At 39.9% G+C, this 11,630-nt stretch overlaps 1 protein-coding gene across 1 annotated transcript in view; it reads right to left on the bottom strand.

Annotated features, from left to right (window-relative positions):
• Window positions 1-457: 457 nt before the first annotated feature.
• MDH1 (malate dehydrogenase 1, NAD (soluble)) overlaps window positions 458-11,630 on the bottom strand; it is a 12,394-nt gene continuing 1,221 nt past the window's right edge. Inside the window, exons 2-9 of the mRNA XM_009884105.1 lie at window positions 6,569-6,667; window positions 6,149-6,245; window positions 5,019-5,194; window positions 3,711-3,833; window positions 3,402-3,578; window positions 1,749-1,862; window positions 1,446-1,535; window positions 458-1,076 (exon numbers count right to left, since the gene is read on the bottom strand). Coding sequence (XP_009882407.1) covers window positions 951-1,076; window positions 1,446-1,535; window positions 1,749-1,862; window positions 3,402-3,578; window positions 3,711-3,833; window positions 5,019-5,194; window positions 6,149-6,245; window positions 6,569-6,667 — 1,002 coding nt within the window. The 3' untranslated portion in view covers window positions 458-950. The remainder of the gene's footprint in view (window positions 1,077-1,445; window positions 1,536-1,748; window positions 1,863-3,401; window positions 3,579-3,710; window positions 3,834-5,018; window positions 5,195-6,148; window positions 6,246-6,568; window positions 6,668-11,630) is intronic.

The following is an 11,630-nucleotide window of genomic DNA, read 5'->3' as shown; positions in this document are numbered from 1 at the left end:
GTAAGAAGAGTTACGGTAACATTCACCCACGTGCTCACAAAGGAGTAATTACAGGACAATATATTTGAAATAGCTTCCTGAAGTTCAAGGGTTTGTAGGCTGCACTAGGCAAATTCGCAAGGAAGTATATTAACCTCAGTGAGTCCTCATCTCCTGGGACAAAAGACCTCGAAGCTACAATCAAATTAGTACCGAGCTACAGCACCAACACTGCTTTTGAATCATAGGGCTGGAGTACAAATCTGCCTTTAGGCTTCTGTGTCTGATGTTGACATAAAGCAATTTTGCCTGGGAAAGACAAAATGGAAGCGCTAGTCACCAATAAACCTTCTTAAAACTAGTTCCCCCTCAGTTTTTTAAACCAGGCCTTCAGGGTTTTTTTATGTTGTACCACCAAATTCTGCTAGTTACATCACTAAAACATGCAAATAAAGCGCAACAGACTACTCTCAGCCGTTATGCGATCAAGCATCTTTTAATGTTTCTATTGACAAACATTGTAAGCATAACCAGAGTGAACAGTATATACTTGGAGTCTGTCCAGTGAGAGACTTGAGCCACGGAACTACTGGTTCAATTTTCAGTTGAGCCACAGGATGCTGAAGTGATCACGGACTAGGACGTGTTCCTATAGTGCCAAATTCTAATCAAAACTCAGATTGTGCGTTAGTAGCCAAGGCAGAGGCAAACAATTATTCTGTATCGTACGCAGAAAGCAACTAGTATTGAACAGACAAAATTTGGTCAACAAACTAGTTTTGCTTCTTTAATAATCTTTTTTTGCTAATAACTCAATAGGCACAACAGTACCAGTAAGCATATGAACTTCAAAAATGCACAATTGCCACAGACAGTTGACTTGAATACAGTAATAGTGTTTGGTAGCAGACTTAGAGACGACTTTTAGATTCTTCCACTCTTAAATGACTTTGTATTTCCTCGTCACCTAGTCATGCACTGGAGAGGAATTGCACCGCAGTCTCCTTCTCTTCAATTAACTCCTTGGCTGTCAGATTCATCTTCTCACGAGAAAAATCATTAATAGGAAGACCCTCAACAAACTTCCAGGTCTTGTCCTGTTTGAAAACAAACAAATAAAAAGCCCCTCTATGTAAGAACAAGCTTCATCCAGTCTGCAAAAAGGAAACTTTGCAGCTTAAGAAAAAGGGTTTACGGCCTCAAAGAAACACATCAGGCAGAAGTTAATTCTGTTTGCAGATCAAGAATACAACCAGAACCAGCTAGCCATGTCAGATTCTACTTGTCTATCAGTACTTATTTGGCAACTACTACAAAATTAATAATGGTCCCCTCTGAACGACTGCTAAAATCCCCACGTCCCAGCAACAGCAGTCCCATACTAAAAGCACTGCTGTTAACAAGCCCATGTGAGAGTTTAGCTAGGTCTTGCAGAAGATACTTGGATTTAAACACGGTCTAGTTACCTTGATCACAACAGGGAATGAATATAGCAAGTCTTCAGGAACACCATAAGAATTGCCATCAGAAATGACTCCCATGGAAACAAATTCCCCCTGAAGACAGAAAAGTAAGGGATAAATACATTTTTCACTGCTAGAAGCAAGCAAAATTTTAACTTCCAATATACTGCACCTCCCGTGATACACTTTATTCCAGAAAAGGACAGATTCTTCCCCCTCACCACACATACACACTTGAGGTCAAAGACACTGGCATGTAATCAAAGCATTAGGCAAATAAGCACTTACTCAAGAGCAACATCTTACCGCTGGAGTGCCAAACCAGATGTCCCTCACATGATCACAGATAGCTTTGGCAGCTGACATCGCGCTGGACAGCTTCCTGGCCTTAATAACAGCTGCTCCACGTTGCTGAACAGTCTGCAATTAGGAGAAACCCTTAAGTTGAAAAGCTTCAAAACCATGGCTTGGTCTAAATGCTGTTAGTAAACGCCATGAGGAAAGATCGCCTTACAAATGTTATTTAATTTCATCGGTCAAGACACAGTTTATCACTAAACAAACATGGTATACAACACAGAAATACAATCTGGAAGAGTTTTGCCAACACAAGAACATAATGCAATACTTCAGGGGCTGGCTCATCTCTTTGTACCTGCTTTACTGCAGGTACTGCTCACTAACTTCTCTCATAACAACCAGATATTTCAAGTTTTTACCACCAAGAGACTTCACGTACACCAACAGTAACAGATTTCTCAGTGCAACACTGGGAATTAAGGTGTTTTGCTGAATACCAACATGAACTACTTGCTGATCTCAATCCTACAATATGTAATCCATAAAATTAATTTAATTTCTGAAGATAGCTGAACCTACCGCCCTATACGCAAGTTTACATTTAGAAATTTTGTACTTAAGAGTTGCACCTCTTAGAATTAGAATAGCTTCTTAAGCTTTGCATATTATTTTTTTTCTTTTAATAAGTTTTGGTAAGGCTCTATGCCAACCGGACTCCAGTCTAGAAAGAAAGAATTATGAAATCTCCTTATCTTAGGCAAGGCATTCTAGCACAGACCAGCATTACAAAGGCTGAACGAATATCCTCGGCCATGTAAGATACAGCAGGATCAAGGGCAAGGACAGGTTTCTGCTTACACTCTGGCTCATGAACTTTGCTTGCCAGCATACAATCATTTGTTCTGTAGCAGCAAGCATGAACTGGTACAAGCTACATCCAAAACCAAGACAGGACAGAGCACGGTCATATGACGAAACACACTCAGTCCCGAACTAAAGGCGCCTTGGCTAAGATGTAGTACCTGGCTGTCAGCATGCCAGAAACGCTGCAATACCAAGCAAAGTGCAGCTACTCAGTCCTGTTCATCAGGGCCTTTAGTAATCCTGTTTCACTTTATATTGCATTTAGGTAGCCTATGCTCTTGATGAATTAATACCAATGTTTTGTTTTACTACCCTACATTAAAATATTTGCAGGTGTTTCCTAGCTTTTTCAGAAACGCTGCTGACAAGGCCACAGATTTAGATTTGGAAAGTGTGCATGTGTATGCACGTGCAGGGGGAGAGCTGCCGGGCTTTTTTTGGTGGGTGGGGAGCAGCAAATGAAAGATCATCCTGATTCATCTACAACGATGCCCCAAAAAGTCACCATCGTGAACTGTTAATGGTGCTTGCGTGACAGATGAGCTGTGCCTAAGCTATGATCAAAACTATTTTTGTTATTAGCATTCCAAATTACTTTTTCTGGTAGTATTTGTGTAAGTTTCATAATGCCTTAAATTTTTCAAAAGCAAATAACCGATAGAAACGAGTGACCTGAAGATGACTTATTCTAGTGAGATAGCAAGAGCTGCTTTGCTCAGTTCACAATTTCACATGAGGTTAGGAGAAAGCAGAAGCACAGAACCACCATTTAAAAACAAACAAACAAGATCTTACCAGGATAAAGTCTCCCTTCAGCCAGCTGTCATCTTTTATAGCTTCATAAACTCCAACTTCCTTTCCTTTCACATTTACCTTCGCGTGGGTAACATCGGGATATTGAGTGGAGGAGTGGTTGCCCCAGATGATGACATTCTTCACATCATTAGCAGTCACACCAAGTTTCAGAGCAATCTAATCAGAAATTAAAGACGACCATTGCATTAACTTCAGCTTCTCGATGCACAGGCTTCTTTGAAAGCATTGCTCTGCTTGCATTTAGCAGAGACAACAGAAAGCACTCTACTTTGAGCAGGCTCCTCGTACCTGAGATTTAGCTCTGTTGTGATCCAAACGAGTTAAGCAGCTGAAGTTTTCCTTTGGTATTGATGGGGCTGACTTTGATGCAATCAGGCAGTTAGTATTTGCTGGATTCCCAACTACCACAACCTAAAAACGGGAAAGGGAATGTGGAAAGATGGTTATTTCCGCAAAAGAGCTCCCTCAAGTGCAAGTACCTTCAAAGAAACTTCAAAGGCTTTACCTTCAAAGAAATTAGTAACTAACTTTTTGATAGATCTTGCCCGTGCTACTGGACTCAGGGAGAGCACGATACATACACACTAGTCAGCTTGCAGGGAATTCACTACCACCTTTTAAATGGTTCCTAGACTGGCTGCCACTGCTCTGTATAATTGCTTTATAATTAAGAAAGCCAGAACAGTTATTTATCTCAATGTTCATAGGCAGTTAGAAATAAAATATTGCCTGAACTTAGATCAATTTTTTACTATGGAAAACTGATTTTTATTCATCCTTCATCTACTAATGTGCCTCAAATGATTAACGTCAAGCTCCGTATACTCTCAATCACACAAGCTAATCTGCAAACCTCCCTTTGTGTTTCCCCTTTTGAAAGCCAGTTCAGTGAATTTTCCATTACTCTGCAATAGTTACATTGATAGTTTTTATTCCAACTATATAAAGAAGCAAACAAGTCTTTAGAAGCAGTAGGAAGTTCATCAGCAGAGGAAGTAGACATTAAAAAGTCAGTTACAAAGCACAGTCGGAGTCTGGGTCTGAGATTAAGAGCAGTAGGAGAGCAGCCACATGATCCCATTAACTGTGCTGAAGGAATCTGAGAGAGAACAATTAAAAGCTTCCAACACTCCAAAGACCAAGATGCAAACAACCTAAATAAAGCCAATTTTTTGTGCAACTGTAATTCCATAGTGATAGTGAAGTTAAGGGTCATTATGTTAAAGCCACAGATGGATATGAAGTAGGCAGCTGCGTGTAGATAATTTAGTTCTCCCAGAGAAGAGAGATAACAAGCAGAAGACAGCTTTTTATTTTTTTATATAGACTTTTTTTTTTTTTTAGAATTGGTGGTAACCAGTTCAGACTATGTGTGGAATACAGCAATACTACGTAAGACTTACCTTTCTCACCAAACGAATTAAGGACTAAATCGTCTACCTATTTAACATACTATATCTCATCTAACCTCGACTGTGGTGTATTTTCCAGGGCGTAAGGAAAAGGCTCCTGTTTGCACAAGATCATTCTACAATGCATTTAAATCTCTACATAAGTCAGAGAGTTAACTTTTTAAAATTCAGTTTCTATATTCACCTTGACAGTCTTTTTGGCATACTTGTCCAAGGCTGCACCCTGAGACTTGAAAATTTTTGCATTTGCTTGGAGTAAATCCTTCCTCTCCATGCCCTCTTTCCTTGGCATGGAACCAACCAGAATTGCTACGTCAAGGTCTTTGAACGCAACTTCCTCCTTGTCTGTTGGGATGACCTCTAAGAAAAACAAAAGGGAGGGGAGGGGAAATATAAGAGAGATAAATACTCATGCAAAGTGTTAATGGGAATATTCTTTGGTTCATAAATAGTATACAATTTGATCTTACAACACCACCTCCCCCTTCCAAAAATACACGTATAGTCAGTTGGCCCTAACTCCACAGATTAACTACTTGGCAGTAAACAGTTTACATATACAAATATTTATCTAAAGCTTTAGATATCAATCCTGGAAACACAGGAGAAAGCTATGTAAAAAGATAGCTTTCCTGTCTTTATCTAAATTTGCATACATATGCACATATGTTGTACTTCACTTTTACAAAAAAATTTTTAGCAGCAAGTACCAACACAAATGAACTTTTCCTCTCCCTTAAATAGTTTAAACCGAAGGAGGTTTGATTTGTACAGGTATAAGAGGCAGTAGCTACACGCCTTTTTTTTTTTTCTCCTTTCTTTTAAACTTGATCCCTTTCTTCTGCTTGTTTAGACTATCAGAACTTAACTTGTTTACACCACTTGGTGAGAGATTTTTCAGTTTGTGTCTTTATGCAGAAGTCTAGTCTTTAGACTAGCCTTCTTTCTAAAAACTATTTTTTTTTTTTTAATTTAGTAAAGGCATCTAGGCTTATCTAAAGATTCAATGTTATTGAATACAATGCATAGACGCACAAGTATCTGACAATTTGTTGTACATGCTGACAAGGCAGGATTAGAGGATGTAAACCACACCCCAGGTATTTGTGGAGTCACTTCTTAACACAAAACTCATTTGATGGCTTTATTCCTATCTTACAGCTTAAGTTCAATTAATCTTCCACAAAATATAAAACCAAGAAAGGATCATCTAGTATTTTCTTCTGCCTAACTTCCTGCCAGCTACAGGAACTCATAAATACAATAGTTGTGCTAGAACATGTTGTCAGCGTAAGAAAGATTTCTTTTGGCCACCTCTCAGCAGCGGTAGAGCACAGTCCTGCAGCTCCATCACTATACCATCCAACACCGTCATCACAGGGGTGATATCCAGCAGCACAAGAACAAGAGGCTGTAAAGAAAGAAATGGTTTAGGCAAGTCAGGCGTAATCTGTTTTCAAAATTAATTTGTCTTGTTACCTCTTAGAAACCGCTATCTTGTGCGAGACTTAAAATCCATTTACAGAAAACTGAAAAACTTCAGCACGACCAACAACTGAAAGCTTGCGTAATGGAGTAGGACTCTATTTTTACCACTTAAAGAATAAATTAATTGCATATTTATAAACCATTCCGAGTGTCCACAAGAAAACAAGTCTCAGGGGCTGCAGTTCCGACATTGGCTTATTCATTACTGCGCAGAAGAGGCAAGCAGTAATTCAGTGTAGGAGTTACCTGATCTTTGCCGAAGACATCTCCCTTGGCAATGCTGTAGAGCAGCGAGTACGCAATCTGCCCAGCAGCTCCAGTCACCAGGACTCTGATAGGTTCACCCTGCAAGAAAGATACAGAGACTTACCCACGGCGATACAGTGCACGCTCACGCCATCTGAGAGCGGTAAAAAATTAACATTGATTATTTAACCTGGATGAAAACACGTGCCTAAATATAGGTCAGGGCCAGCTCCTGGGATCATATTGTTGTTCTGCTAGAACCACCAGCAATTTCTCTACTGGCTTTTACAGAAACAGACCACAGTTGCAAAAATATCCCTAAGAATTGCTTCAGGAAAAGCCTCCAAAACACCAGGAGTTATAATCTTTGTATTACAAACTTTGTATCCCTTTTAACAATGCTGCCTTTTTAGCATAAGGCATTACAACATGTACCCACTCATTAGATTACCCATTCAAACTTCTGTAGAAGTTTTACAAGGTGCCACGCTTCACCAGTATTCACATTCTTTCAATTTTGAGGACTGTTTCCATTAAGCATTTTGAACGCTTACCTGCAATCAAAGACTTACTGAATGCCACAAACCAAGGAATCTAGTGGACTTAAAACTACTGCCTCCCTAAACTGTTATACAACAATTTAACAAATCCACAGACAAAAGCTGTGTTATGGACAAACATAGACTCTAGTATCCATAACACAACTGCCCATTGTCAAACTGACCAGAAACTCCAAAAGACTGGGAGAAGACTGCCAACATGTTGCTATATTGCAAATAGGTGGTGGTGGGGAGAAGCTTACCCTATAGCAAAAGTCCATTTTGTTAAGCAGAACTAGGCCTGGGGAAACTCCAGAGATTATTTAATATTGAAAAGGGAAAACACGCCAAAGGACATTCATAAGCCGATATTTTGCAAGCATGGGTTTTGTATCGCCCCTTTTCCCTAAAGGCAGTAGGGCTGGGGCAGATTGTGCTAGAACACGAACAAGCAGACTCTAACCAGCCTGCTGGAATCCCATGCCCAGTTTTTCAAATAATTAAAAGATTATCATTTGAATTATGGAGAAAAGATCTTTTATATTCAATTATATCTGAAGTGATTTAATCACGTACTGGGCTACATTATGAGAAGTGTAGCTTGCAGAGCAAAGGCAGGCATTTCGCTTAAGGCTGGTGGTTTGCAGATGGCATACTGCGTCAAGTTTTGGGACCCCGAGTTTTAGAGGGATGTTGAAAAACTAAAGAGGGTCCAGGCAAACATTACTTAGCTGGCTGGGGCCCAGAGTTCATCATGTCCCATAAGATGAGGCTGAAGGAGCTGGACATAGTCTGGAAAGGTAGAGGGCAAGGAATGCTCTAACAGCAGCCTACTACGACTTCGAGGAAGGTTATAAAAATAACACTGCCAAACACCTCCCAGTAGTGGCAGATGGCAGAACATGGGGCAACAGCTACAAATTAAGAGAAAAATTCATGATTAGGGTGGTACTGCTGCACTGGAACAGGATGCCCAGAGAGTCCGTGCAACCTTCATCCTTGGTGGCTTTGAAGATCCAGATGAAAAAACACGTATGACCTGATTTAGCAGTAGCAAAAGCCTTGCTATCAGGCTGGACTGGACAACCTCCAGACTCAGAGCAAGAAAGGGGTCAGACTGGATGACCTCTAGAGATCTTTTCCAACCAACACTCCCTGTCATCGATATTTATAGGAAAACCATTTTGGGATTTGAGCGTATTCTCTCTGCAGAAGTGACCAGCCAAGCACAGCTGCATCAAACCAGCATTAGATAACTATAAAAATGAGGCCACTTACCCCATTTTACCGCGTACTGGATAAAACGTGAGCGTAAGTGATGAAGTTAAACTAGTGAACTTGCAGATTTAGACCTCAACATGATTTTGCCTTCATTGTTGGAATAATTCTTTAAATATTTGGTTAAATGGCTACTGGTTATGGTATTATTTTCTTTTGAACCTGTCCTATTGCAAGTTCCGTCCCTCAAACCTCATCAGAGCTCCATGAGGAGAGGGAAGGAGAGCAGACAATCGATTATTGCTGGTTTAAATCTCAAAACTAGTTTTGGTACACTATTCTTGAGTAGGGAAGTTATACTGTCCAAACGTACCATGATGTCTGGATGATGGGCAGCACAGATTAAGACGCATATTAGATTTTAAAGCCAACTTTTCAGCATGTTTTTAAGGAGAATTTACATTTATTTACATAAAGGGAACAACGAACACTCTTTTAAGGCAGCAGATCATGTTAATTAGCAAAATAAACACTGGAAAATTACTGTGCTGCAAAACCTTGGCCTGGCAAAATCCCATATCAGCAGCATATAAAAAGTAATCCTGTGCTAAGCATGCTACTCCAGAACTCACACAGATAACAGCAGAACACATTTTCTTTGAATTACACGGTATCTGAAATCAATTGTGAATTGATTTCTGAATTTCTAGTGAACAGAACAAAGATTTTAAGAAGTTAGGCTCTTTCTCTTTTGCAACCTGTGAGCCAACCTAAAGTTGTGTTAGAAAAAGGGGAAAGTCAACAAGAATTTTTTCCACTATATGCACTTTATACAGTAATCTGATTTAAACATAAGACATGTCAATCTATCCGCTAGCATTATGGTGAGTAGCATAACAATGGGACAGGGAAGGAGTGGAAGATAAAGAGTCAAGAGACAGGACAATGTTGGTTGTTTGTTTTTTGGGTTTTGGTGGTTTTTTTTTTACTAAGACAGATTTAACCTTGTTTAAAAAAAAAAAAAAATAATCCTTCAGTCATGACTCAGCTCCATCCTCTCAAAAAAATTATGTTTGCTTACTACAGTTCTTCCTCTTCTTCCCCCATTTGGGGCTGCAGGAGGGAGGAAGAAACATAAGCTAAAATAAACTGAGGCGTACCACCTACTTGTTTTCTTCTCTCCAAGCCCTCAGTACATTGGATTCACATACAAGCTTCCCCTGAACCCCCTTGCCCCTGAACTAATTGCAAGCAATTAGTATCAAAGAATTTTTCATGCTCTCTCTTGATTCCAGGGGTTAGATTAACAAGCCAAAAAAGTTGTGCTTCTTATCAAATAGAGTTAACTCTCCCCGGAAAACTTACATCACATACAAAAATCAGTATCGTTGAGCATTTGAGGCTACTTTTGGAGGTTGGATGTTTAGAGAAATTAGTAGCTCCCCAATGGAAGCCGTAGGCTCCACAGATTCACATTCAGGCACTTTAATCCGTGACTTGGCTTCTGCACCGGGCTTCAATAAGAATACTTTCATGCTGTGGTAACTACAGAGGTGACCTTTACTCACTCTCAGGTATACAAGAACTAGAGGACAAATTAAACGACATCTAAAACTATTTAGTTTCAAAGCCTTCCTCACTTCACATACAGCCTATGTATATATAGTTAAAAAGTTTCAGGAAACTGACAGTAGTAAAGGTAATGATAAAAAGGAAGAAAAAAAAAAGTGAACATTGCATCCCCAAATACCCTCCTCCCTCTACTTCACCAAACATTTCTACCCCTACCCCCATCTACTACCACGAATGTCTCCCCCTCCTAAATTATCACAGATAAAAGTAGAGCTTCCAATATGAAATGAGGAAGCTGTAGGCTTAATGCCCTCCCCCCCTGCACACAGTCCGGCTTAAGAACTCAGTGCCTGTTATCTCTGTGATTACCACTGATACTAGCAGACCTAAAATATTACTGCCATACATGAAAATAGCACTACACTGCAAAACTGATTCAGGAGGTTACAAAGGTAAGTAAGAGTGTAATACAAAATAACCCACCATCTATCAAATGTAGAAACGAGAAAAGCTATGTCTTGTCTACACAAGTGATGGACTTTGCATTACTAATTACAGTTATAAAAGACCTCTATAAACATTACTGCTGATAAACTTAGCTTTCTGTAAAATATCAGCAACCTAACATTATTCCTGAATACTAAAGCCAACTGAACTATCCCACCTTGCTTGACAGGAATGCTTCAGGCATTAAATTAAACTGTTATCTTCTCAAAAACTTTCCCTCCACTCTTCCCTCTTTAGAGCAGGGTTGCAGTGACAATAAATGCATTTGGAAAAGCGGTAGAAACTATCAGCAAGACAGTTGTGCACTTTAGCAGCCCCTGCAGCACTGTGGTTCATAGACTGGATTCCAAAAGAATTCTTTCCTTAAGAAATGACCTTGAGACAGGTGCCCTCAAAAACGTTTTCCATTTCATTTAGCTAATAGCAGTTGCATCAGTAGATACACGATTTTGTTTCAGAAGTTTAAAACCTTTGCCCAACATCAAATGCGTAATTAGAATAGTGAAAGTAAGATAAAAACCAGTGACATTCTGGGCATCAAAGTTTCAAACAGCAGTTCTCCTGGAGACCAGCAAATTCACAGCAGCCAATGTTTTGAAGGCTTTCAAGTGCAAACTAAAATTTGCTGCCTTGTGGTCGCTCCTGAAAAGCCTTATTTTAAACAGAAATAAGAGTGGAGAGTACAGATAGTCAAGGTTTACAGATTTCAGTATTTTTTAGCCTATAGCTGAAATAACAAGCCACGCTTCAGGGCGTGCAAGCATCTCGTCTGTAGCAAAGTACCAAAAGAAAAGGTTTGAATAACATGGTATAACTAGGAAAACACAGAGATATTTCATGATTATAAAGGAAAGCAAGGTCTCTGTGCAAGCTTGTGTGCGCGCATATATATATATATATATATATATATAACGTGCCATAGAAAAGCAAAGCACTCCAGTTCACCTGTGTAACCTCCAGATAGAGCTAGAAGGACTCCTTGACAATTCGCAGAGCCTACACAAATATCTGGATTTCTGACAGCAAGCAGGGATGAAACAAGAGAGGAAAGCATTTTACCGGCACCTCCCCTTGAGCTATAACACAAAATTGCGCCCAAAACCTTTAATGCAATGAAGGAGCCGGCATCCCCCTCCCCTCCAAGGCAATGTCGCCAACCAGCGGGCTCAGCGAAGCGCCGGCTTTAGGAAAAAGCGCGATTAAACCCCTCGAAGGGCCAGCACCAG

Source organism: Charadrius vociferus, unplaced genomic scaffold, assembly GCF_000708025.1.
Source record: "Charadrius vociferus isolate BGI_N301 unplaced genomic scaffold, ASM70802v2 scaffold2164, whole genome shotgun sequence".
Classification (NCBI taxonomy): Eukaryota; Metazoa; Chordata; class Aves; order Charadriiformes; family Charadriidae; genus Charadrius; species Charadrius vociferus.
This window is presented reverse-complemented; position numbering and strand designations above follow the sequence as displayed.